Genomic DNA, 27,890 nt, shown 5'->3' with positions numbered 1-27,890 from the left:
TTTCCTAGCCTCAGTTTCCCCGGTGACACCTGGAAAGGCACCGTGTCATTGGTCGAGGCCCGGGGTCAAGGACCCGCCCCTCTTGGGCGGCCTCTGCCCGGGCCAGTCCAGCCGCTCCTCCCCTTCGCTCCCGCCCCGCTCCCACGGTCCCAGAGGTGGGCGGGCGGGCCCCGGATGACGGCGGCAGAACCCTAGCCCGACTCGCCCTCGCCCCCGCCTCGGGCCTGGGCTTCCCCAGCCCAGGCCCCGTCGGGGAGCCTCAAGTCGCGGTGCGCTAGCGCTACGCGCCCCAAGCCCTCCCTGCCTGGGCGTCCCCCGCTCTTGCGCGCGATCGGGCTCCCGGCTTGGAACCAGGGAGGAGGGGGGAGTCAGGGAGCAGCAAGCAGCGACCCGGAAACGCCATATAAGGAGCAGGAAGGATCCCCCGCCGGAACAACCCTTATTTGGTCAGCGCCTTATTTGGAGCAGCCCGATATGGCCCGGCCGCTTCCGGCTCCGGGAGGAGGGAAGAAGGCGGAGGGAAGGGACGGGGGCAAAGTCGGGAACTCCGGAGCAGCTTGGGTCCGGGAGTCCCCAGGTGCGGCTTGAGCCATAGGCTTTCCCGATGCCTGGGCGCCCAGGGTGCAGGAGTCCGCGCAGGGCCCGGGATGCGGGATGGTGGTGCCCACCGCTCACGGCTAGGGGGCTTCACGTCACTCCGGGTCCTCCTGGCCGGTCTTGCCATATTAGGGCTTCCTGCTTCCCATATATGGCCATGTACGTCACGACGGAGGCGGGCCCATGCCGTTCCAGACCCTTCAAATAGAGGCGGATCCGGGGAGTCGCGAGAGATCCCAGCGCGCAGAACTTGGGGAGCCGCTGCCGCCGCCGCCGCCAGCTGCCGCCGCCGCCGCCAGCTTTCGCCGCTGCAGGACCGGCCCCTGCCCCAGCCTCCGTAGCAGCACCGCGTTCACACCGGCCGGCGGCGAGGGCGAGCCTGGGGACCCCACCTGCACTCTCCACAGTGTGCCCCGCGCCCCGCATGTGACCCGGCCAGGCCCCCGAGAGTGTGTCCCCCCAGCTCCAGCCCCGGGCTGCGCCCACCCGGCCCAACAGCAGCTCGCCAGCCCGCCCGGGATGGCCGCAGCCAAGGCCGAGATGCAGCTGATGTCCCCGCTGCAGATCTCCGATCCGTTTGGCTCCTTTCCTCACTCGCCCACCATGGACAACTACCCTAAGCTGGAGGAGATGATGCTGCTGAGCAACGGGGCTCCCCAGTTCCTCGGTGCCGCCGGAGCCCCTGAGGGCAGCGGCGGTAACAGCAGCAGCAGCAGCGGGGGCGGTGGAGCTGGAGGGGGCAGCAGCAACAGCAGCAGCAGCAGCGCCTTCAACCCTCAGGGGGAGGCAGGCGAGCAGCCCTACGAGCACCTGACCTCAGGTAAGCGGTGGCCTATGCCCAGGATTAGCCCCTTCGCCACCATCCTGGCGTCCAGTCCTTCCCCACAGCCTTTGCAGCGCTCCATTCACCGCAGTAGTGCTCCTGGACCTCAGGGATGCAAGTAGGGTTTCCCTTCTGTTCCTCGCATCCTCAGGGTCATATGTTAAAGGGATGCCTGGGGACATCCACCCCCACCCCCACCCACCTCGTTTCTAGCGGTACGCAGAGGAGAGAGCTTTTGTTTTGGATGGAGAGCTCTGGGGCTGCGTGGGTGGGTGGAGGCGGGGGGAGGGTTTGTTTTGATGAGCAGGGCTGTGGCCCCCCTCCCCCCAAAGGCCGTGCCTGCCGTCTGTCCCCAAGGAAAGGCTCTGATCTGTGGCCAAAGATGTCCCGGCTGCCCGGGGTAGTGGGCGCGTACTAGCCGCAGCCGAGGGAGTGCTGGCGGGAATTCCTTGCCCGCGCAGCCGCCGCGGTGCAGCTCTGGGAGCTGCAGTGGAGGGGGATTCTCCGTATTTGCGTCAGCTGTTGTTGAAATGGGCTCTGCCGCTGGAGCGGGTCCAGGAACATTGCAATCTGCTGCTATCAATTATTAACCAGCCCGGGAGTCAATGGTAGCCGGCCCGACCTCTTGCCTGGCGGCTTGGGTCCTCCTCGTCCTCCAGTGATTGCTCTCCAGTAACCAGGCTTCGTCCCTCTCTCTCTCCTCCCAGAGTCTTTTCCTGACATCTCTCTGAATAACGAGAAGGTTCTCGTGGAGACAAGTTACCCGAGCCAAACCACGCGGCTGCCCCCCATCACCTACACTGGCCGTTTTTCTCTGGAGCCTGCGCCCAACAGTGGCAACACCTTGTGGCCTGAGCCCCTCTTCAGCCTGGTCAGTGGCCTCGTGAGCATGACCAACCCACCGGCCACTTCATCTTCAGCACCATCTCCGGCGGCCTCCTCTTCCTCTTCTGCCTCCCAGAGCCCACCTCTGAGCTGTGCGGTGCAGTCCAACGACAGCAGCCCCATTTACTCCGCGGCACCCACCTTCCCCACGCCTAACACTGACATCTTCCCTGAGCCACAAAACCAGGCCTTTCCCGGCTCGGCAGGCACCGCGCTCCAGTACCCACCTCCTGCTTACCCTGCTGCCAAGGGTGGCTTCCAGGTCCCCATGATCCCTGACTACCTGTTTCCACAGCAGCAGGGGGACTTGGGCCTGGGCACGCCAGACCAAAAGCCCTTCCAGGGCCTGGAGAGCCGTACCCAGCAGCCTTCACTCACTCCACTCTCTACCATCAAGGCCTTTGCCACACAGTCGGGCTCCCAGGACCTGAAGGCCCTCAACACCACCTACCAGTCTCAGCTCATCAAACCCAGCCGCATGCGCAAGTACCCCAACCGGCCCAGCAAGACGCCCCCCCACGAACGCCCCTATGCCTGCCCAGTGGAGTCCTGTGACCGCCGCTTCTCCCGCTCAGATGAGCTTACCCGCCACATTCGCATCCACACTGGCCAGAAGCCCTTCCAGTGTCGCATCTGCATGCGCAACTTCAGCCGCAGTGACCACCTCACCACCCACATCCGCACCCACACAGGCGAGAAGCCCTTCGCCTGCGACATCTGTGGGAGAAAGTTTGCCAGGAGCGATGAACGCAAGAGGCATACCAAGATCCACCTGCGGCAGAAGGACAAAAAAGCAGACAAAGGTGTTGTGGCCTCTTCTGCCACCTCCTCCCTCTCTTCCTACCCGTCCCCGGTGGCTACCTCCTACACGTCCCCGGTTACTACCTCTTATCCATCCCCAGCCACCACCTCATACCCATCGCCTGTGCCCACCTCCTTCTCCTCTCCCGGCTCCTCGACCTACCCGTCCCCTGTGCACAGTGGCTTCCCCTCACCCTCGGTGGCCACCACATACTCCTCCGTTCCCCCTGCTTTCCCAGCCCAAATCAGTAGCTTCCCTTCTTCAGCTGTCACCAACTCCTTCAGCGCCTCCACAGGGCTTTCGGACATGACAACAACCTTTTCTCCGAGGACAATTGAAATTTGCTAAAGGAAAGGGCAAAGGGAGAAAAAGAAACACAAGAGACTTAAAGGACAGGAAGAGGAGACGGCCATAGGAGGGGGTTCTTCTTAGGTCAGATGGAGGTCCTCAGAGCCAAATCCTCCCTCTTTACTCAACCCCAGGGTCGGCGTGGAAGGTTTGTTGGCCAACAATTCTTTCTGCCCACTTTCCCTTCCTCCCCTACTCCCTTTGACTTCAGCTGCCTGAAACAGCCATGTCCAAGTTCTTCACCTCTATCCAAAGAACTTGATTTGCATGGATTTTGGATATATCATTTCAGTATCATCTCCATCGTATGCCTGACCCCTTGCTCCCTTCAATGCTAGAAAATCAAGTTGGCAAAATGGGGTTTGGGCCCCTCAGAGCCCAGCCCTGTACCCTTGTACAGTGTCTGTGCCATGGATTTTGTTTTTCTTGGGGTACTCTTGATGTGAAGATAATTTGCATATTCTATTGTATTATTTGGAGTTAAGTCCTCACTTTGGGGGGGGAAAAAAAAAGCAAAGCCAAGCAAACCAATGGTGATCCTTTAATTTTGTGATGATGCTGTGACAATTAAGTTTGAAGCTTTTTTTGAAACAGCAGTCCTCGGTATTAATCAGAGCATGTGTCAGAGTGATGTTCCGTTAATCTTTTTGTAAATATTGCCCGACCGTACTCTCACATGTGGCAAAATATGGTTTGGATTTTCTTCTTTTTTTTGAAAGTGGTTTTTTTTTTTCCGTCCTTTTGGTTTAAAAAGTTTCACGTCTTGGTGCCTTTCGTGTGATGCGCCTCGCTAATGGCTTGACATGTGCAGTTGTGAGGGACATGCTCACCTCTAGCCTTAAGGGGGGCAGGGAGTGATGAATTGGGGGAGGCTTTGGGAGCAAAATGAGTAAGAGGGCTGAGCCGAGCCTCGGTTCTCCAGAATGTAAGAAAACAAAATCTAAAACAAAATCTGAACTCTCAAAAGTCTATTTTTTTAACTGAAAATGTAAATTTATAAATATATTCAGGAGTTGGAATGTTGTAGTTACCTACTGAGTAGGCGGCAATTTTTATATGTTATGAACATGCAGTTCATTATTTTGTGGTTTTATTTTACTTTGTACTTGTGTTTGCTTAAACAAAGTGACTGTTTGGCTTATAAACACATTGAATGCGCTTTATTGCCCATGGGATATGTGGTGTATATCCTTGAGAAAAATTAAAAGGAAAATAAAATAGGTGTGGTTGGGTGTGTTTCCTGGGCTGAGGGTGGGGTGGTCTGCAGTAGCTGTCCCTCTCAAGGGGTTTGAAGGGCTTTTACAGAGACAAAGGTATTCCAACCAGAGTCATGTCCACTGTGTGTCACTGGAGTGAATTCTTTATGAGGACTGGGTGTGAATCTCCTCTTCTTGATCCTGGGCCTATTCCTCCTCAGTCTGGTGGGCTGCAGTCTTGTCTTGGTTAGTTAAAGCTAACAGCCAGTGATAGGGGTGGAACATGTGTGGCCAGAGGCAATGCTATTCTCCTGGCGCCAAAGGTTCAGCCAGCCCTGCCCCCCATCTCTATGCAGGGTTGGGAAAATCTAGGTTCTTGGGAATCCTTGCCATATGCACTTGGGTGAGATAAGGGGTGGGCACAAGGACTTTGGGAAACAGCAACAAAGCTGGGGCTGACTCAGCCTCTCCTTCCCATCCTCCATGTCCCCAGAAACCTAAGGATGTCGAAGAAGCCTAGAAGAGGTCAGGGCCACTAGTCAAGCCAAGAATCCTTCCAGGAAGAAATCTCATTACTTGCCAGCTGGAGCAGCAATCCTTGGCAGCTTCCTGGGACACGGGGCAGAGTGGGCAGGAGACTGGCCTGGAGTCTTAAGGTTCCCATCCAGACCAAGTCTGTTCCCATTGTGTAGAAGGTCTGAGGTGCCAGGTTCCTCTGGCCCCAGCTCCCAGAGGGTCCACATGGCTAGAGCAATCCTTGTGGGCTTATGAGCATCTGTCTACTCTGTGAGAGATCTTGAGCTGGCCACAACAATAATGCAGATTGTCATTTGGAAAGACAGAGATGTAAGCCAAAAATTATAAAATGGTGTTATGGTTTGTAATATGGGCAAGCATGGGGCTCTGTAAGAGCACAGAGAAGGGCACACAACCCACCCGGGGCTTAGGAAAGGTAGAAACATTGAGTCGGGAAGAGTAAGTAGGACTCAACTCAATTGACTTGCTTTGTGTGAGGCAGGGAGGGCACTGGTTGGTCTTTGCCCAGGAGAGTTGATGGATGGATTACTGAATGGAAGCACTAACTCCAATCCTTATATGAGTCTTCTGTGAATTGGTCAGATGGGTACAATAGATTTGGTGTCCTGGAATTCCTAAGCCTGGGCTCCCCTCCTAACTTCTGACCCCCAAAATCAAGGACAATGAAGTATGCCCCCTACCCAGTATGGTTATCAGGCCCTGAGTGAAGTCGAAGTCTCATTTGCCTCTACTCCTCCTTCTTTTGAGGGTCTCCCTGGTTACTCCTCCTCCCTCTAAGGGTCTCCTCAGTTACCTACCCACCTCTCTGGAGCCAGGAATTACAGCAATCCCCTGGCATAGGCCCAATTCTTTCTCTTCCATTCTAGCCCTCAAGCACCAATGCTCTTGACCTCTGCCCTTTCCCATGATACCAGACTCCCCAGCCTGGAGCAGGGGGAACCAAGCCACCTTCTCCAGCAAAGGGCACATCCCTGTGAGCCTCCTAGCAAAAGTGCCAGATCCTGATGGGACAATATTTGCATTGGCACACCTCTTCCCAGCCCCACCTACCCCTCCTCATCTCACTCTAGGCTCAGGAACGCAAGTCTATGCCTGTTACACATTCTTAAGAATTTCTCACCACAGACTCCCAAGAAACTAACCATGGCAAGAATAAAATGTGAAAGAAAGAGCAAAGAGACTCTGTTCCTTTAAAGTAGAGGGTCTCCTATGTGACTACAGTGCCTCAGAATCAGATTCCCGGCCCCATTCTCAGAGCGTCTGATTCTTGAAGTCTGGGCTGGGGTCCTGGAACTGACCTTGATAACAAACACACCAGGAGATTCTGATGCAGATGGCTTGTTGAGAAATTATGACACGCCTGCTAGATATTTTTTTTTTCTCCTATCATCAGGGTTTCTTTAGGTTCTGAGAGTGAAAACTCAAGTTTCTTTGCATGGTTGAAATAGGGCAAGACCCAAAAATTGCCCCATTTTACAGTCCTATAGTATAAAGAAAAAGGAAAGTGTTCATTTTAACTCCTGCTCCTGGGAGGGAAATCTGAAACCAAGGGCACAGGGCAGTGCTGATAAAAGCTCTCATCATCATAAAGGCTGAGGTTTGGGAAGGGACCCAGATAGTGTTGAACAATTGATTGCTACCTGGGGACACTGCCTAGGGCTTCAGGGATGAGGAGAAGGACAGAGGGGAGTGGGGTGGAAGAGGAGAGTGGGGCCGGGGAACTTGGCGAGCAGAGGACGGGTTTAGACTGTGATGTAAAAGAAAGAACTGAGTTCTAAGGACCCTTCACCCTTCCTCCTAGTACCTGAGAGGTACTCTTTTCTCTTTAATTTCAGGAATGTTCAGCCTCGTCCATTTTGAAAGATTCTAAGCACTTAGAAAGGCAGAGCTTAGCCTGGTTGTCAGGCTGGGTTTGAAGTGTGTTCCTTCTACATCCCCCCGCTTGGAGTCCCCCAACCCCAGGAAGAAATGGAGTTAGGAATGGGTACTCCAAGGTCAGAGATATTCCCTGCAGGCTCCCTCTCTCTCCTCAACCCTGCTGTTTTCCCTGGTCAGCCACACACAGTGCAGTTTGAGAGGGGAAGATTGGGCAGAGTGAGATCCCGGTGGTCCTAAGGGAAATGAGGCCAAGTCTAAAAGAATTGAGTGTCAAGCAAATAAGATTTCAACATTTTACCCATAAGCCTTTGGTGCTAATAAGATTTCTGCACTCAAATAGCAAATCTAGCCCTCCACTTCTGTGATGTTTCTTCCCATCTCCCTTTTCCCTTTACTAGAACCTAGCATACTTGAATTCTCTTAGGTCAAGTTGGTGGCTCAGCTCCTCAGACCCAAGTAAATCTACCTCATTTCCCTTTTCAGGGAGCTCTCTCCAACAAGCCTACTCCACTCACTCACTCACTACTTAGGCTTATTATTATTATTGTTATTACGACTTTATTGAGGTACAATTGATGTACAATAAACTGTACATATAAAGTGTACAATTTGATGAGTCTTAACATATGTGTACACAGTGAAGCCATCAACACATTTAAGATAGTGAACATATCCATCACCTCCAAAACTTTTCTCATGCCCCTTGGTAATTTTTCCTTCTTCCACCCCGTGTCCCTAGGCAACCACTGATCTGCTTTCTGTCACTATCTAGATCAGTTTACATTTTCCGAAGTTTCATGTAAGTTGAATAATTTTATGTATTCGTTTTGATCTGGGTTCTTTCACCTAGCATCATTATTTTGAAATTCATCCACATTGCTGCATGCATAAATAGTTCACTCCTGTTTATTGCTGAATAGTATTCCACTGCAATGGCTATAGCACAATCTTGTACCTGTGGATGGACATTTGGGTTGGTTCCCTTCGGGGCTATTACAAATAAAGCTGCTGTGAACATCTGAGTACAAGTCCTTATGTGGATGTGTCCTTATTTATTCCGAAGCCTCCCGATTCTGGCTCCTTCTTCCCACCATGTCCCCATTTACTCTCCTCCCTCTTACTCAAAGCAATAATCACCAATCTCCCCCTACACTCCCAGAGGCAGGGCTCAACCTCCTAAAAGATTTGCTTCATTTAACCTTTCCGCATGTAAACAGAGCCAGCCCCTTCATCATTTTTATTGCTCTACTCCAAACTCCCTCCAGTTTGTTTATACCTTCCTGGTAATGAGATGTCTGGGGCTAGCCAAGGTATGCTGTCATGATTTATTCTGCTTGGCAAATGTACGTAAATCCTTAGTGATACTTTTCTAAGGAGGAAGGGTACCTGCTGGATGGTGGGCCACGCACTGGTGAGGCACTCCTGCCTCAAAAGGAGGAAGGGTCTGAGATCAGAGGATGCGGGAAGGTGCCCTGGGAGACTAGTTCCAAGAGGTCATCTGTACGCTTTGCCTTTTTTACTGTTTCCTGTGGGCTCTACCTTGCATGGGTTTTCTGGAACACAGGCACCACTCACCCATTAGTTGTTGCAAACCCTATCCTACCTCATTCCCGCCTCTCAGTCCTGAGATAGTATTGTAACTACAACTTCTTTCTCTCCTCTTTGGGCCCAGAAGGCCTGGGACTGTGGAGCTGCCTGAGCGTGAAAAGGGCAGCTGAGGCCAGAGGGTGGGTCTTGGTCTGTGTTCCCAACTCTGATAAATTGGCATTTGCTGCCTGCCTGGGTATGTGCATGGGCGGCTACACTTATTTTAGAAAATTATCCTCAACAATTAGCCTTTCCAGACACACAATCACACGTGCTAGTGAGGATGTGGAAAAACTGGAACTCTTATACGCTGCTGATGGGCATGTAAAAAGGTGTAGCCTCTTCGGAAAATGACTTAGCTGTTTCTTATAAAGTTAAATATCTACGCTATGACCCAGCAATTCCACTCCTGGGTATCTACCCAAGAGAAATGAAAATATGTTCACACAAAGATAAGTGTGGGACTGTTCATAGCAGCATTATTCATAACAGCCAAAAAACGGAAACCATCCAAATGTCTATTCAACTGGTGAATGAATAAACAAGATGTGGTATATCCAAACAATGAAATACCATTCAGCAGTAAAAAGGAACAAAATAGGGATGTGTGCTGCAACATGGATAAACCTCAAAAACGTTATGATAAAGAAGTCAGATGTATATCATATGATTGCATTTATACGAACTATCCAGAAAAGGCAAATCTATGGAGACAGCAGATTCGTAGTTGCCAGGGGGCTGAGCCTAAGAGTAGGTTTTGACTGCAAATCAGCTTGTTATTTTGAGGATGTTGGAAATATTCTAAAACTGGTGTAATGTTTGAACAACTCTGTAAATTTACTAAAAGTCATTGAATTGCACACTTAAAATGGATGAATTTTATGGTATGTAAATTATACCTCAATAAAGCTATTTTTAAATCCTTTATACTTCAATAAAGCTATATTTAAAAACTCTTTTCAGGCCAGCCTGGGTAGCCTAGTGGTTAAGTTCAGTGTGCTTCACTTCGGCGGCCCGAGTTCGGTTCCCGGTGCCGACCTACACCACTCATCTGTCAGTGGCCATGCTGTCCCAGCGGCCCACACACAAAAAAAGAGGAAGATTGGCAACAGATGTTAGCTCAGGGAAGCTCTTCCTCAGCAAAAATAAATAAATATTATTTTAAAAAAATCTTTTCCATCCCTGTCTTTGAGTGCCCATTCACCAGGTGGGCTTCCCAGCGTTCATCCCATCCTTACAGACCTGTCCTCCATCCTGGGGTGACCCTCTTGGACCCTCTGTCCTGCTAGCTGCCCTGGCCTGAGCTCTGACCAGCCCCTCTGCTCGGAGGACACAGCCCTCTAAGATCATGGTGCTGATCTGCAAACTGGAGGCCAAAGGGCAGGCCCCAAGGTAGCGGGGGTGGAGGCCCTCCTAAGACTCTCACTCGGGACTTGTTTTGAGGGGAGGGATGTAAGAAATCTGGGGAGGCAAATGGGTGGAAATGAATGTATCCTGAAGTGTCTTGTCCCATCCCTGAGGCTCAGGTACTTCAGGAGACCCACCGCGGCCAGAGGGCTCCTCGGCTCCCAAACAAATGAGGAAGTTGCCCTTTCCAAAGAACCAGCGATGGGTGCCCTCCTCAGAGAACACAATCTCAGCCTTTTTGGAAGCTCATTTCTCCTCAGAACCAACTTCTCATCCTAGAACCTTTTCAGATCCAAAAACCAGACTCCTAAGAAACAAACTGTGCCTCATTTTTTGAACAAATTAAAGGAGCACCAGGGGCCGGCCTGGGGGCATAGTGGCAAAGTTCGTGCTCGCTTTGGCGGCCCAGGGTTCGCCAGTTTGGATCCCTGGCGTGGACTTCACACCACTCGTCAAACCACGCTGTGGCAGCATCCCACATAAAATAGAGGAAGATTGGCACAGATGTTAGCTCAGGGCCTATCTTTCTCATAAAAAAAAAAAAAAAAAGAAAGAAAAAACAAGAAAGAAAGAAAAAAAAGAAAGAAGAAAAAAGGAGCCGCCCCGTGGCTAAGTGGTTAAGTTCGTGCACTCTGCTTTGGCAGCCTGGGGTTTGCTGGTTCGGATCCTGGACATGGACCTACACACCACTCATCAAGCCATGCTGTGGTGGCATCCCACACAGAAGAACTAGAATGACCTACAACTAGGATAGACAACTATGTAGTGAGGGCTTTGAGGAGAAAAAAAGAGGAAGATTGGCAACAGACGTTAGCTCAGGGCCAATACTAAAAAAAATAAAGGAGCACCAACTGTGGGCAAGTTGGTCCAGGGGATTTGGAGGGGTTCTGGGAGAAGGAGAAACAAAACTATCCCAGCCTGCCAACCACCTTTCAATCTCTTTAGAACCAACTTTGAATTCCCTCAAACTGACTTCTCAGAGACAGTGAATCTCCTCCAGCTGCTTTATCAAAACTGATTTTCAGGGCCTGCCCGGAGTGTAGTGGTGAAGTTCAGCATGCTCCACTTCAGTGGCCCAGGTTCTCAGGTTTGGATGTGGCACAGACCCACAACATTGTCAGCCATGCTGTGGCAGTGACCCACATATAAAGTGGAAGAAGACTGACACAGATGTTAGCTCAGGGCAAATCTTCCTCAAGCAAAAAAAGAGAGGAATATTGGCAACAGTTGTTAGCTCAGAGCTAATCTTCCTCAGCAAAAAAATAAATAAATAAAATAAAAATAAAGAAAAAAATTTCAGTCATCTCCACACCAATTGTCCACCTCAAACTGTCTTCTCAGAATCACGTATTTAATATCCCCAGGTCCACCTGACTTGGCCCTGTTGTAAGCCTTCTCAGATCAGTGATGAGGCCAAGGAGAACCTTGGGGAGCGTTCTCAATCTTCTATGAATGACACAGACAAAACTTTGATGGTCCTCGAGTCCCTATAAAACAGAAGCTTTAGAGTGGTTACTACTTCCAATCCCATTACAGCAGCCTCAGAACTGATTTTGTCTCCTCAGATTTGTGATGATTCCCCCAAATTGCCGCCTCAGCGTCATCTTTCATTCTCTTCGGAGCTAGATTTCACTTTTGGCTAATGAAACTGCCAAAGTCCTTAGAATTTTCTTCTCAGAAGCATCTTGGTTCTATCCAGAAACACTTTTTTCAATCTCCTCAGGCCCCACTGTCAGGCTCCATAAAGCAGGTCTTTTTAAGTTACTCATCCATGGGCCTCAGGTTCCCCATCTGTTTAACGGGAAAAATAATACTTATTTTCTCCTTCTCTTTAAAAGAAGCATGTGATTTTTCCCCGATTTCAAAATAAATATTCATTGTGAGAACTACAGCAACACCTCACTTTTTTCACACATGTGAGAGGAGGGAAAGCTCTTTTTTTGTTGGTTTTAATAATTTCTTTTTTTAAAAATTATTTATTTATTTTTTTGAGGAAGATTAGCCCTGAGCTAACTGCTGCCAATCCTCCTCTTTTTGCTGAGGAAGACTGGCCCTGAGCTAACATCCACGCCCATCTTCCTCTACTTTATATGTGGGACGCCTACCACAGCATGGCTTGATGAGCGGTGCCATGTCTGCACCTACGCCCCGAATGGGCAAACCCCGGGCCGCCAAAGTGGAACATGCACACTTAACTGCTGCGCCACCAGGCAGGCCCCAGGAAAGCACTTTGACACACAAAATCTCATACACTGATGGAGACTAAACTGGTACAAACTTTCCTGTGGGCAATTCAACAGCAGGCACCAAGAGCCTTACCAAAGTTCATGCCTTCTGACCTAGCAATCCTTCCAGGATCGCTGTTAATTACAGTATTCTTCATAATGGAGAAAAACTGGCAACAACATAAATGTCCCATAGATGATGGCTGAAGTATATTCTTACATGATGGACTACTAGGCAGTCATTATATATCATGTTCCCAGATAATTATTGACCTGAAGAAATGTCAACAATATAATACTAAGTGATAAAGTAATATATAAAACTTTATATGGCATGAGTCCATTTTTATAAAATACATTTATGTGCATACATGCATATGTCAAATGTTAATACTTGTTACTTTGGTAGGATTGTGGGAAATTTTTATTTCATTTTTTACGTTGAGCAGGCATTTTTATCATCAGAAGAAAATCATTCTGGGGCTGGCCCTCTGGCCTAGTGGTTAAGTTTGGCATGCTCTGCTTTGGTGGCCTGGGTTAAGTTCTCAGGTATAGACCTACACCACTCGTCAGTGGCCATGCTGTGGCGGCAACTCATATCCAAAATAGAGGAAGACTGGCACAGATGTTAGTCAGGGCAAATCTTCCTCAGAAAAAAAATCAAATCAAATCAATCAATCAGCAATTTAATAAAAAAGAAGAAAATCATTCTATTTATGAAAGAAAAAGAAAAAACTAAGACTAGGTAAGCAAATAATTTTTTTAGACTCTGGTGTGATATAGGGATCTTTGTGGAAGTTCTCTGATGGATCATTCTTTCCCCTTGCAAGGATGTGCCCCTTCAATTGTAAGGTGTTAAAGAATGCTAAAAAGTAAGGAAGGGAAAGATATTCTAGGGTCTCAGGGCTCTACATTCTTTGCTGAGTGGACACAAGTTGGCCGTTTCATATGCCTGTAGGAGGATTGTCTGTTGGGGGTGGCAGGATAGAAGCACAAAGGAGCTGCCACTACTTCTAAATTTGGGGACTGTGGGTTTTTCACAAGTCAGAAAGCGGGGCTGGTCCCGTGGCCAAGTGGTTAAGCTCACATGCTCCACTTTGGCAGCCCGGGGTTTCACCAGTTCAGATCCCAGGCACGGACATGGCACCGCTCATCGGGCCACGCTGAGGTGGCGTCCCACGTGGCACAACCAGAAGGACCTGCAACTAGAATATACAACTATGTACTGGGGGTTTTGGGGAGAAGAAGAAAAAAAGAAGATTGGCAACAGATGTTAGCTCAGGTGCCAATATTAAAAAAAAAAAGTCAGAAAGCGTTGTTATTTTATTGGCTCACCAAGCTCCCTCAACTATTTCTTAGAGAACTCTTGAGATCTTGCCCCATCACTGAAGTATCCCCCTATCCCCATTTCCAGTCTACAACTCACGCATACTACTAGGCTCAAGGCCTTCCTCTGAAATTTCTTTCTTCTGCTTGTTACTGAGTTGGTGTTAACCAGGTGGTCTTGCTGGTTACTCTTGGATCAGACTGTTTTGTGTACCCCAGTTTAGTGGGCACATTGCAGAAGGAAGAGCCCAAGTTTGGGTCACTGTCTTGGGGCCACACTCAGCCCTGGGCCATCCAGTCTACACTGCTCCTTCAGTAACTTAGTCTGTTATCCGAAAAAACATTAATCAAATACCTATTTTATGTCAGGCCCTGTGCACGTAGAGATAAAAAAGATAAAGTCTGGGGCAGTACAGAATTGGGTGGGGAAAGATTTAGAAATAAATAATTACCTTACAGCGTGATTGATATAACAGAGGTGTGTATAGAGCAGGGAGTGACTAATTCTGTCAAGGAGGAGGGGACGTAGGAATAGGGTGTAAAAGGAAGATTGGGAGTTCAGAGGACAAGAATTTGCAGGCAGAGGGAACAGCAAGTGCAAAGGCAAGGAGGTCAGCATGTTCACCAGCATGAATTCATGGTGGTGTGGCCAGGAAGCAAGGAGAGGAGGGGCAGGGAACCAGCCTGGAGGCAGGTCCAGGCCAGACTCGGAAGGTTGCACTTTTCCTAGAGGCAACAGGGACACAAGTGGCATTAGAGAGAAGGTCTGCGACTTAGTCTGACTGTGTTTCTGTGTGCTCGAAAGGCTGCACTGCCTCTTGCCTCCCTGGGAGGGTCCTGGTGCCCCCGCTCCACTTCCAGTTTAGTTATTGCAATGATAACAATAATTCAACTAGTCACTTCAGATTTTATACATGCTCTTTTATTTCAGCTTTCAATAAAGTATGAGTCACTTCCAACTCAATTATTTGATCTTAGCCCACTTTTCTTCAAATAAGATATAACTTCTAAATATGCTCCAATTTCATGGATAAATCAAACCTCATATTTTTTATTGCGTAAATTTTCAAACATTCACAAAAGTAGGAGGGAATAGTGCAATGAACCTCTCTGTATCTATCAGCAGTTCAACAACCGTCAATTCATAGGTGGTCTTGTTTCATCTTTACCACCTCCTCCCTCCCCACCACCACACAGTGGATTGTTTTGAGCAAATTCTGGACATTATACAATTTCATCTGCAAATACTTCAGTACACAACCTTTTTTTTAAGATTTTATTTTCCCTTTTTCTCCCCAAAGCCCCCCAGTACATAGCTGTGTATTTTTTTAGTTGTGGGTCCTTCTAGTTGTGGCATGTGGGATGCTGCCTCAGCATGGCCTGACCAGCGGTGCTGTGTCCGCGCCCAGGGCCGCCAAAGCAAAGCACACGAACTTAACCACTCGGCCCCAGGGCCGGCCCCTCAGTATATATCTTTATAAGTATTTTTTAAGTTCCTTTGGTTAAATCAGGACTTAAAAAAGACCAGACTTTGCATTTGGTTGATACGTCTTTCAAGTTTCTTTTCATTCATAATAGCTCATCTTGCTATTTATTTATTCAAGAAACCAGGTTATTTATAATGAAGAATTCCTCCACTTTTGGAATTTGACAGATTGTAATGTTGTTTATGATGTCTTTCTAGCTCATGAATTTCCTCTAAACTTGTTACACCTAGAGGTTGATCAGATTCAGCTTCACTTTTTAGGCAATGCTATATACTTGCTATTGCAACATATCAAGAGGCACATAATTTTTGGTTCTCTCCTTTTAATTTCCTAGATATGATTTTTAAATTGAAATGTAATTCAGTTAACATAAAATTCTCCATTTGAAAGTGTACAATTCAATGGTTTTCAATATATTCATAATGTTGTAAAACTATTGCCACTATCTAATTCTGGAACATTACCATCACCGCCCCCCTTCGCCCCCGCCCAAACCCTGTACCTGTTAGCAGTCACTCCTCATTCCACCTACCCCCCAACACTTGGCAACCACTAATCTACTTTTTGTTTCTGCAGATTTGCCTATTCTGGACATTTTATATAAATGGAATCATGAAATATGTGGCTTTGTTTACTCAGCATAATGTTTTAAGGTTCGTCCATGTTGTAACATGCCTCAGTACTTCATTCAGTTTTTGGCTGAATAATGTTTCAGTGTTTGGCTATACCACATTTTGTTTATCCACTCATCAGCTGATGGACATTTGGGTTCCTTCCACTTTTGGCTATTACAAATAATGCTGCTGCTATGAACATTATACACAGGTTTCTGTGTGAACATATGTTTTCAGTTCTCTTGGGTGGTCTCGCTTTTCGTGATGTTAAAATTATCTGGAGGGGTCAAGTATTATTGGTATTATAAAGCTCCCCTCAATCTTTCACCCAGTGGTTTTAGGACTCCCTGATGATTGATGATCCTTGTCTAAACCCATTATCTCATTAGAGGTTAGGAAATGATGATTTTGTAATCCTATCATTCCATTGGCATTTACTAATCAGAATTTGTTGACAAAGAATTTAGACTAAACCATAGTTGTAAAAAAAGACAGGATAGGGGCTGGCCCAGTGGCGTAGTGGTTAAGTTCGCATGCTCTGCTTTGGCGGCCTGGGGTTCACAGGTTTAGATCCTGGGTGTGGACCTGCACACTGCTCATCAAGCCATGCTGTGGTGGCATCCCACATACAAAATAGAGGAAGATTGGCGCAGATGTTAGCCCAGGGCCAGTCTTCCTCAAAAAAAAAAAAAAAACACAAAGACAGAATAAATACTTGACTGCTTCCTTTCATTTATCAAACAATGATATTTTGTACTTTCCTATATGGAACCCTAATAAATTCTGGGTCTCTACATGGTCAAGGCTCTACACGGAGTTGCAAATAAAGAATTATAATCCTGGAAATCCAATCTCTACTTGGGGAACTAGGGGAATCCACTTACTGCCCCACAGCAATACTTCATAAAATGCCTGCCTTTCCTTTCTAACCTGTCTCTTTCCTTTGTCCCTCCCCCTTCCTTGTTCTTTATTATATAGATCAATTTAGCCTCTCTGCCCAAGTCCTTCCTTTTCCCAGCCTCTCAGACTCTACAGCTCATTCTCTCTCTCTAACCAGCACCCCTCCTCCCCCTTCTTTTTTTTTCCTTGAGGAAGATTAGCCCTGAGCTAACATCTGCCGCCAATTCTCCTCTTTTTGCTGAGGAAGACTGGCCCTGAGCTAACATCCATGCCCATCTTCCTCCGCTTTATATGTGGACGCCTGCCACAGCATGGCTTGCCAAGCAGTGCCATGTCCGCACCCGGGATCTGAACCGGCAAACCCCGGGCTGCCGAAGCAGAACGTGAGCACTTCACTGCTGAGCCAGCGATCCGGCCCCCCTCCTTCCTCTTCTGATTCTATACTACAAAAGATCCAGGAACTGGGCTGGCAAAGAGCAAACTCTCTAAACTGGAAAGTACGATTGGATTCTGAGCTGGAAACATTTTGGTGGATGGGTAAAAGGAGAGAAAAAAGGAAGAACACACAAACTAATAAAATCTTATTTCCATCACATGTATTTTCTGCAATGTACTTGCCTTACTATGGTGGAATAAAAAACAAATAAGTAAAATGTTTTAAAAATAAAAGAGATGGTAGGGAAGTAAATGGGCACTTTCCTTTTTCACTTTCCAGCTCCTCTCCTCTCCAGTTAGACTGCTGCATCCTTGACTTGCCGTTCCAGGGAAAGTGAAGTGGAACCTTTCCTCTGACTCAAGATTCCAAGCAGGGCTGTGGGGGTGGGACGATGGAATCTGCTCCCGTAACAGTGCAGAGGAGCCTCTGGGAAAGGCTGCTGGAAGCCCAACAGGCTGGAGAGGCTGCCATCTCGTCTCCCTGATTGAAATTGCTGGGCTCTCCACCCTCTTCTCCGAGAAGCACCTCCTCTGAGTCTTAAGGAGACCTCCTTCGGGCTGTTCAATTTAGACATCTTTGCATCTCTTAGGGGATTCTCAAGCATGGGGAGGGTAAGGAAGACCTCTCAAGGCTTCTTCCTGCCTCGGGAATCTGGATTGGAGACAGCCAGAGCTCTAAGACACAGGGCCCCATGTTACCCAGGCCCATCTGTCCAGGCCCTAAAAATACTCTGGTGGCGAGTCGGAACTGAACCAAATGAACGATCCCAGCCAGGTTTTCATCTGTGTGGTGAGCACTAGGAAAGTGTAGACGCAGGCAGATTTTCTGTGGTCTCAGCCTATCTCCACCTGGAAGAAGTAGAGAAGCCTCTGTGTCAGCGAGGCAAAGCGGTCAAGCCCACATGTTCTGGAGTCACACATCCAAATTCTAATCCCTCACTCTGCGATTTATAACTTAGTGATCACAGGCACGTTCCCTACCTCTCTGAGCCTCAGTTTTCACCTGTGGAAAATGGGCAGAATGGTTCCATCTCATCGTTTGTGGTGAGGATTAAATGAGACAATGTCTATAGAGAGGCTGGCCCACTCCCTCCAATTGGGAGCTATTGTTATTGAGGAGCTCATATACCTCAGTTTCTTCATCTTTAAAACAGAGATAACAGCGGGATCTACCTGAGGGAGAGGATTAAATGAGATAACACATGAAGGTGGTTGACACACTGTAAATAAACATTAACTATTAATACTATTAACATTCTCCCTGCTTTGCTTGTGGTCACAACCTGATAGTTCCCTTCTACTGCTTTCTCCTTCACCCTCTTCCAGTTGCCAGGACATGATTCTTCTCGTCTTTTTGGACAGAAGACCCACAGAAAGAAGAATGACACCAAGAAAAGAGCACATGAGGGGAGGAGGAGGGCATCCAGGGGTCTCTCTCCTTCCTGAGACCCACCTCTCCTCATCCATCGCACTCAAACCCAGGGCTTTCCTATTAGTGTCTCTCCTGAGCAAAGCCCTCACCCAAGGGTTCATTTTAGAGACTTCTATAATCTCCAGAGGATCAGTATTAATCTTCTCCACCTACAAGATGATTGGCAGCTCGAAGCCAAGTGCTTCCCAGCCAGGGAAAGAAATGGAAGTTTCCTTTTTTGCTGTGTCTCTCTCCCCCCTCCCTTTTGCGGGGGAGCTGAATGTGCTCACTCTAGAGGGACTGAGGGAAGCCGGGGCTGGCTCTAATGCAATTTTGCTTAGATGAAGCTGGCAGCTGGGAACCACTTTCCCTCGGCTTGCCCTCTGCCGGGGAAACTCCATGACGGAGACAAGGCAGCTGGCAAGGGGAAGCCTCAGGTTTGAGGACAAGGACGCTGCTGCTGCTGCTGCTGCTGCTGCAGTGCCATGCAGGGCCACAAGGGACCCCGCGGCCATGGACACTGTGCCAATGACCATTTCGTTACTGGGGACCTCTTAGAAAGGCAATGCCTTGGGACCTTGGGAGAAGGATTCTTCTTTATCAGCAACACAGTAGCAAATACAAAGGAACACAGGACGTAGTAGAAGGAGTGTGGGATTGGGAATCTGAAGACCTAGGTTCCAGTCCTGGTGCCATCACTCCACGGCCATGTATTTTTGGTCAAGTTGCTTAGGATCTTTACTCAACTTTTAGTTTCCTCATTTGTAAAATGAGTGTTCCAATACCTCCCTCATAGGACTGTGGGAAGAATTAATATATGGGACCTGGAAGATGGAGACGGTTAATAAATATTCATTTATTCCACAGAGGGACTGAAGAGAAAGGAAATCACTGGATTCTGGAGGCTTTATGGTTTATGAGCTTATTCTACAGAATTAAGCACCAGCGTTATGCCATTTGTCAGGTGCCTGGTTTTAATGAAGATGTGTGTTTATCATTCACCACGAGATCCCCAGAGGCTCCCTAAATATTCTGGGGCTCAGAACTGGAGCAACACATCAGACAGAAGGAATTTGTTCCCCCCAGAGATTCAATCAGCATCTCCCTTAAGCCCTTTGCCGCCCTCCATGAACTAGTCCTTTTATGCCGCCAGCACCGTGTCCTCATTCTGGGGGAGGCCAGAATGACACAGCTACATGTCACCCTGTGATCTACGGTGGGAGAAGGAGCTATGTCCCCACTGGAATTGAAAAACATCCTTGAGGGCTGCAACTTTTGCAGGGAAGGTTACCATGCCAACGACAGCCTCCTTGCCCAACAAGGATGAAAAGAAACAAGGCTGTGGGTGACACACATCTATTGTATGTGTCCACAAACTTGCCTGGAACCTCTTAGGGGCTGCTAACTGCAGCACAGCAGGATGGGGCTGCGACTGAGAGGTAGGAAGATTCAGGTTAGATTTCAGTGGGACTCCAGGACAGGCAGAACGCATGAGGGCAGGGCAGGGCCAACACGGGAGGATTGGGAAACATCTTCCTGAGATTGATACCCATCTCGTGTTGAAATGTGTGGGTGTGGTACTGACAGCAGGCGTGGGAGGGGATGGTGTCCTAGATACCAGGTTCTGGCTGTGATGGGAACTTCAACTTCCTCCAGGTTCTTTTTGCCCTTGCCAGCCGATCTAGGAGGTCAACCACGCTCTGGGTGGGTAGAGAAGAGCAGCAGACAGGAAGGGCAGGTCATTGGAATGGTGGCTGAACTGAGGAAGGTGAGTATCAGGGCCACAGACATGCCCCTGGTAAAGGCATCAAATCTTGGCAATAAGGCCCCAGAGATGCCAAAGAAGAGACAGTCTTCCCCAAGGGCACAGGGCTTCTAGGAAGAATGGCCAAGTACTCAAGCCCTTCATATCTCCTTTTCCCCACCCAACTGGGAAAGTGCACAGAGAACTGAGGAACTGACATTAATTAAGCACCTACTCCATGTCAGGCACTTTATACAGATACTTGCCCCATTTAATTTGATTATCACAACAACCCTGCAAATCAGGAGTTATTATCCCCATTTTACCGATGAGGAAATTATAAGTACCTTCCCAGCATCAATCAGCTGGTAAGGGGAGAAGCTGGGATTGGAACCCCCTCTCTCTGGACCCCATAGCCTGGAAGGGAAAACTAGATCTTAAGGTTGTCCTATTTTCTTCTGGAGAGATCTCTTCCGAAGCTGTCAGCTCCCATGTAGCCCTTCATTCGGGCTCCCCAGAGGAAGTCGGCTGGGAAGAGGCTAAAGAGACACGGACAGCAGGTGATTGGGAACACCGCCCCCCCTTACACATTTGTTAGGGTAACGGAGCTGCCACTGAGGGCCATGCCCGCTCCAGGAGGTGCTTAACTGGCATCCTCTCATTTTATCCCCACACTCTCGGAAGAAGAATCTGAGGCTCAGAAACCAAAGCGTTTTACTCAAGGTCACAGAGCGAGTGCGCGGCGGGGCTGGGAATACAACTCAGCTAGGTCAGGCGTCAAGCCGGGCTGGACCCACTGTAGCCCGGCCCGCCCCCCCCCCCCCCCCCCATTTCTGAAGCTCCGGCACGGAGGAGACGGAGGGCGCGGCGCGGGTAGGGGCAGGCGGGTGGGGGTCGCGGCCTGGGGTAGGGGGTGGCGGCCTTTGCAGGTGGGGGTGGCGCAGCGCGACTCCGGTTCACCGCCCTCTGCGGCGGAAGCGGCCTCCATCGCGGGCGACCTCCCCGCCCCCGCCCGCCCCTCGCCATGTATGGTGCTTCCTCCCGGGGCCCTAAAAGGCGCTTCCTCCTGCTCGAGGCCCATACAAGGCGCTTCCTTCCCGGCGCGTCTGGCAGGCGGCCCGCGGGCGGCTGTGGGCGGGAGCCTGGCCCTCGGGGCCCGCCCGCGCCTGGGAGCCAGCAGCCAGGGGACACGATGCCAAGAAGGGGGCGGCCGGCGGGCTGGGAACGCGCGGCCTGGGCCCGGCCGAGGTGAACGCGGGACAGGCGGGCTTGGGAGCCCCGACCCGGGCACGGTGCCTTCCTCCATTCCCACTGTCCCCACCGATTTCATATTTTGTCCCACTCCCTTCCCCCGCCAATTTTGGAACGAGGCTCACCTTGCTGGAGATCGTTCCGCGGCTCCCAGCCCTGGGGCTGAAGCCCAAACTGCGAGCGTGGTGTGAGGGCCTACCGCTCCTCTCCTGGCATTTTGCAAGTTGGTCTTTGGTGTCTCTCTCTCCCTTCGTCCCTCTTGCAGTTTCTTGCCCCTCCCTGCCTCTACTCAAGCTGTCGCCTTTGCCTGGAATGCCCTTCCCACACCATTCTGGTAGAACGCCTCTCATCCTTTACTTGGTTCAGACATCTGGCTATCTGCAAATCCTTCCCACCCCACCCCATAGGCCCATTATGAACTTAACACAGTATTATACATCATTTATTTATTAGGACTACGATTTGATCTTACTCATCTTTGCATTCCTGCTGCCTAGCTTAGTAAGCTAGAGTTGTTATTACATCTGACCCAGGGGAAAGAGGGAAAGGACTTTGTTTTCAGGCCAGTCATTGGTGCCTTTTCACCTTGGATAGGAGTCCCTGACTTTAGGTCCCGCCCCTAACGTCTTCACCTGCTTGCTTCTTGTGGTCTGGAGGTTCATGAGCCCCAGAACTCTACATGAATAGTTTGACTCTGTAGGGAAAGTTGGAGAGATGGGGTATGGGGAGCCAGAGCTGGGGCAGGTATACCACCTGCAGTGGGGCTGAGGTATGGAGTAGTGCACACTGGGTGCCCCCACCACCCGGAATGGCCTCCTTTGCTCAGCCTGACAACTCTGGTTATTCACTGCAAGAACCAGCAAGCCCCCACAGGCCCTCCCTACAGTGCCTCTGAGAAACTTAAACCTGGCCCAGCCATGTGGTTACCCTGAGCTATCTGCTGGGAGATGAGCAAAGGTCAGAGAGAGGGACCAGACTCAGCAGAGACCAGACTGTCACCAGTTCCCAAAGTTCCATCCCCCAGCTCTTCCAGAAGGGCACCATGTCATCCAGAGTACAGGCTTTCTGCTGGACCAACCTGTGGCCCTTGATTGTTCTGCCTCAGGTGAGGCAGGGAAAGAGAAGCTCAGAGCTTTGGGACTGAGTTGGGGAACATGCCAGGGAAGGGGCTTCAAGTGCCAAGCAGCCTCTGGGCTTGATCCAGAATAAAATCAGTCATAGGCTTTTAGTCTTTGGTCGTGTACACATACAGACTGTGAATAAGGCCAAAAGAAAGGAGCTTTGTTGGTCTCCCTGGCCCCAGGTCAGCTGAGTGCCTGATTTGGGTGCATGGAGAGGAGATGATCTCTAAGGTCCAGGACTGAAGGTTTAGGGGTTAGATTTTGGAAAAAACTGGGTCTCAGGCCCTGGGCTGCACACCCAAGGCCTGGTTTTCCCACCTCAGGCTGAGGTCCCTCAGCAGCTTCCTCTTCCCAGCTATGATCTAGCATTGTGGGTAATGTAGTCCAGAGGACAGCTTCTCTCTGGTGCTGGTTCCTGCCCTCCCCTCCTCTCCTTCCCCCTGCCAGCCACCACCCTCTTCTGCTCCAGGCTGAGGGCAGCACAGGGTGAGAAGGCGGTACTTGTTCCTTGCAGGGCTGGGAGATCCCCGACTGGAAACCAGCAAGCTATTTATAGCTGAGCCTAGCAGAGAGGGAAGGCGTGAGAGAAGCTGGGGAGCGCCAGCAGCCTCCTCTCTGGCTACAGAATTTGCAGGAACCCCAGGCCTGTTGGGCAGGCCTTGTGTTCTCTTCTGAGTGAGAGGGCTTTGAACCTCTGAAAGCTCCATGAAGCAGTAGGGTTCTTGGGCTGTTCCCTGCCTTGAGAGAGGCAGATACTCTCGTGGCCCTGGGGCCTAGCTTTTAGGATATTTGGAACCTGGGAATTGATCAACTGAGCCTTTTTGCAAAAAGAGTTAATGTGACACCCAATATGATAGTGACCTGGTAATTCTATGCATTTTGCTTTCTTCTTCTTTTTTTTCTTTTGAGGGAGATTAGCCCTGAGCTAACATCTGCCACTAATCCTCCTCTTTTTGCTGAGGAAGATTGGCCCTGAGCTAACATCCATGCCCATCTTCCTCTACTTTATATGTGGGACGCCTGCCACTGCATGGCTTGCCAAGCGGTGCCATGTCCGCACCCGGGATCCGAACCGGCGAACCCTGGGCCACCAAAGCCCAACGTGCCACTTGACCACTGCGCCACTGGGCAGGCCCCACCAACCCCATCTTCATACTGTAACAAGGGATCTTGCCAAAAGGATAACCAACCCCTGCCTACAAAGACTGGGTTGGGTGCAACTTTTGTTTCCCCACCCACCCAATCCTCTGCCCAGTGCCCTGTGCCTTTCCCATCAAAGAACAGAATCTTTGCTTGACTAGGTCCCCCACTAGATTGGGCAGTCCTTGTGGACATGGATGGTATCTGCCTTGTTGACTACTATATCCCCATTGCCTGGCACAATAAACAATTGTTGAATGAATATGAACCTATGATACTAATATTGTTTGTGGAGTACTTAATTCATGCTTCACTGTCACATTCAATCACAGATTGGAAAACAGTTTGTCATTTAAGTATCCTTCACCTAGATCTTGATAAGTGGTAGAGCTCTGATAGGAACTGGTGTCTGACTTCAGAGAAGCACTTAGCCATAACATGAGGATACCTTCATGGTGGCACCCAGTAGGTACCTCTGGCTCTTGAGCAGCCAGATGGGTGAGGTGGGTTAGATGAGGTGGGCAGACATGGTCAAACTGGCCTGGCCCTATGATGCAGCTAGTGCAGCCAGCCAGGAAGCTGCCAGGGAATCATCCTAAGAAGCCTAATGAGAAAGACCTGCTCTGATCTGCCAGAGGGGAAGTCCTGAGGCAGTGGCCATGGGGGCTGGAGATGGCAGACAGGCTCTGAGGGCTGAGCAGCAGTGTTTGGGGGCTCCTCAGATGTTACCAGAAACCTCCTGTCTCTGAATCCAGTAGATTTTTTTCAGTCCTCACCTTCCTTAGAATTCTCAGCAGTATTTGACTTGTATGTGATCATGTCTTCTTGACGCCATCTCTCTCATCATTTACACGTCTCGAAGGACAATGTTCTGTGTGGTCATTGTGTTCCAGTGCTGCAAGACTGAGCCCCACGCTCTTTTCTCAAATTCCACTGTGCCCAGAAGGCCCTCTTTGAAAAAGAAATCTGAATTTGTCACCTTCCTGCTTAAAACACCTCAATGGCTTCTCATATTCTTCAGAATAAAATTTCAAGTTCTCAGCAAGGCTTTGAGGCTCAGCCTGGTCTGCACCTGCTGGCCTCTCTTTTGACTTCATTTTCCACCATGCTCCCGCTTTGTTCTCTGAGCTTCATCCACACAGCTCTCCACCTACCTCCTCAACTATACTCCCTCTCCCACTGCATGCTGTTCTCAGTATGTAGGATACATTCCTCTTTGCCAAGCAACAGTGTCTTCAGAAAAGCTTTCTCTGACAGACTCTCATGTGTGACCCTCCCTCAGGTGTTAACTGCAATAGGGATTTCACATTCATTGGAGTAATCTACTAGCCTGGAAGCCAACTGGGACAGTGACTGTGTCTCTTTTGCTCATGACTGTATTCTAGGGTCTAGCACAGTGCTTGGCTGTAGTAGACACTTATTTATGTAACAAATGAAATAAAAATTTAGTTTATTTAACAAAATACCCCATTTTAAAGTTGAAGGAACTAAAAGTGAAGTTAAGTAACATGGCCAAGGTCATGCAGCTAGTAAGTAGCAGGGTGTGACCTGGACATCTGGCTCCAGTGTCTGTGTTTTTAACCCCTGCAGTGCACTACCCCTCCACCTGTTAAGTAGTTTTTGAAAGTAAAGAGAAAGGGAAGAAGGGAAGAAGAAAGGTATCTGGGAGACAAAGGGACTCCCCTCCCAATCATGGAAATGCAGAGTTGGAGATTAAGAATGAAAGATTACATTTCACCAAAAAAGATATATAAATGGCTAATAAGCACACGAAAAGATTCTCAGCATCATTAGGCATGAGGAAAACACAAATCAAAACCACAATGACACCAGTGGTGAACAATCCAAAAAAGAAATTAAGAAAACAATTCCATTTACAATAGCATCCAAAAGAATAAAATACCTAGGAATAAATTTAATGACTTGTACACAGAAAACTACAAAACACAGTTGAAAGACATTATAGACCTAAAGAAATGGAAAGACATCCCATGTTTATGAATTGTAAGACTTAATATTGTTAAGATGGCAATACTACCCAAAGCAATCTACAGATTCAATGCAATCTCTATCAAAATTCCAATGGCCTTTTTTGCAGAAATGGAAGAGCTGATCCTCAAATTCATATGGAATTGCAAGGAACCCTCCCAGCACCTTGACATGTTCACCAACCGGGAAGCTCTCTGAACTCCATAATTTAGGGGTTTTTATGGAAGTGTCATCACACAGGCATTACTGATTAAATCGCTGGCCATTGGTGATTAGTTCAAACTCCAGCCCCTCTCTACTCCCTCAGGGTGGGGCTGAAAGTTCCAACCCCGATATCATCCTTTTCTGGCAACATTGCCTCCACCCTGAAGTCCCCAACCACTAGTCATCTCATTAGCATAGAAAAGACACTCATCACTCCAGAGATTCCAAGGCTTTTAGGAGCTGTGTGCCTTGAACTGGGAACAAAGACAGAATATGTATTTCTTATTGTATCACATTACTCAAAAATAATAATAAAATAAACATGCAACAACACGGATGTATCTCAAAAACTCAACTAAATGAAAGGAGCTAAGTCAAAGAAGCTTGATGTAGAAGACAATATATTGTACTATTTCCATTATATGAAATTTCTAGGAAAGGCAAAACTATAGAGGCAGAAAACAGACCAGTGGTTGCCTAGGGCTGGGAGTGGGAGCAGGGAATGCCTGCAAAGGGGCACAAAGACCTTTTGGGGTGATGGACACTGGAACGTGTGATGTTTGCATGACTATACAAATTTATTTCAAAAATCACCAAACTATACTTACAGTGGATAAATTTTATCTCAATAAAGCTGTTAAACAAGCAACAACAAAAATGATGGCAGGGTGGAAAAAATCAGTGTCCTGAAATCTGAGCAGCTTCTTGGCCTTTGGATCAAGTCAGGACTAACTCATCTACCTCTCCAAACTCTCCTCTCACCTCTCCAGGCTGACCCTTGCTTACTCCCAGATGGAGTGAGAGCCACCCTGCCCTCTCTTTATCCTCTGACGCTCCTCACTCTGTCATTCCTTGCTGTCTCTGCTGCTGGACCATAAGCGCTGAAGGGCAGGGTTAGTGCCTGTTGTTCACCAATGTATCCCAGCATCTTGCACAGGGCCCAGTACACAGGGAATGTCTGTAAATGCTTGCTGAATGACAGAATGCCACTAGGGTTAACCCAAGTCCAATTTAAGGAATAGAGGTGACAGTGGGCTGTGTCTGTGGAAACGGAAGGCTGGAGGAGACTGGGTTTCTGAGGGCCTTTTGCTCAGCTCCCTGGGGAGGGGCAGGGCCCCTTCATGCTCCCTCTCTTCAGAACTGGAGTGCAAAGGAATGCACCTTTATCTGGAGGAGCTTTAACTCCTCTTCCCCAGGTGACATTCTGCCTTATAACAAACAGTCCCCTTCTGCAGGCCCTCCAGTGTCATTAGGCCGTTGGTCCAGACCACCCACCCTGGGGAGCCGAGGCTGGGAACGTACTTAGGTCTAGACAGCTATGTAACACGGGGCAGGCATCTGGCATTAAACTCTGATTTCTCCTCATTCTCAAGCCCAGCTCCCACCTCCCTTCCCCCATGGAGCAGAATATCCCTGCATCTTTGCCTTTACCTCAGAAGATCCTTGCCATTCCTGCTTGGGGAGCCTCTCTCTGAAGTTCTCATCCTCCTTTCCTAGTCTCCAGGTTCTCTGGAAATGGGTTTGCCCATTTCCTTTGGGTGGGGATGGAGAATCAAGCAAAAGGGGCTGAACCCAGGGAGGGTATCTCAGCAGAATGCAAGAGACGGAAGTCTGACAAGGAAACCTGGATGGGGCTAATTTGGAACCTTGGGGGCTGGAGAAGCAAGTTAAGCTTCACACTCAAGCCAACCCTGACTCACAGGGAAGTGATTTCTAAACAGCTTTCACAATCCCACCTGGATGTTGGCCACCTTTCTCCTCCCAGTTCTGTCTTTGGCTTCAGGCCACTCACTCTCTGATCCTCCCTTTTCTCATCCCTAACGAGGGGGAGAATAGGGTTTAGCTGAAGAATAACAAGATCATCCATGTGTTAAGAGCACTGAATGCGGAGTTGTAACATCAAGTGCTCATGTTGGCTCTGCTAATTTGCTGCATGAGCATGACAGGTCATTATGCTGCTCTCTGGGCTTTAGCTTTATCTTT

General features: G+C 48.9%; 1 protein-coding gene and 1 long non-coding RNA gene across 2 annotated transcripts; one reads left to right on the top strand and one right to left on the bottom strand.

Annotated features, from left to right (window-relative positions):
- Positions 1-126: 126 nt before the first annotated feature.
- On the top strand, positions 127-4,677 carry EGR1 (early growth response 1). Its single transcript, XM_008520810.2, has 2 exons — positions 127-1,417; positions 2,128-4,677. Exons 1-2 carry the CDS (start codon positions 781-783, stop codon positions 3,453-3,455), a joined length of 1,965 nt encoding a protein of 654 aa, XP_008519032.2. The 5' UTR covers positions 127-780; the 3' UTR covers positions 3,456-4,677.
- A 12,516-nt stretch (positions 4,678-17,193) lies between these two features.
- On the bottom strand, positions 17,194-21,715 carry LOC139075303 (uncharacterized). The gene is made up of 2 exons (XR_011525551.1): positions 21,579-21,715; positions 17,194-17,896 (listed from the first exon to the last, which is right to left on the bottom strand). It is a non-coding gene; the product is annotated as an uncharacterized lncRNA (long non-coding RNA).
- Between the last annotated feature and the right edge of the window lie 6,175 nt (positions 21,716-27,890).

The sequence above is a fragment of the Equus przewalskii genome, chromosome 13, assembly GCF_037783145.1.
Source record: "Equus przewalskii isolate Varuska chromosome 13, EquPr2, whole genome shotgun sequence".
NCBI classification, from domain to species: domain Eukaryota; kingdom Metazoa; phylum Chordata; class Mammalia; order Perissodactyla; family Equidae; genus Equus; species Equus przewalskii.
The sequence above is the reverse complement of the archived record's forward strand: the minus strand, read 5'-3'. Positions and strand labels throughout refer to the sequence as shown.

Bases quoted from the DNA above. Each gene is read 5' to 3' on its own strand.
- EGR1 (XM_008520810.2), top strand. From the start codon at position 781: ATGCCGTTCCAGACCCTTCAAATAGAGGCGGATCCGGGGAGTCGCGAG. The intron at 1,418-2,127 runs GTAAGCGGTGGC...CTCTCCTCCCAG, and splicing joins CTACGAGCACCTGACCTCAG to AGTCTTTTCCTGACATCTCT.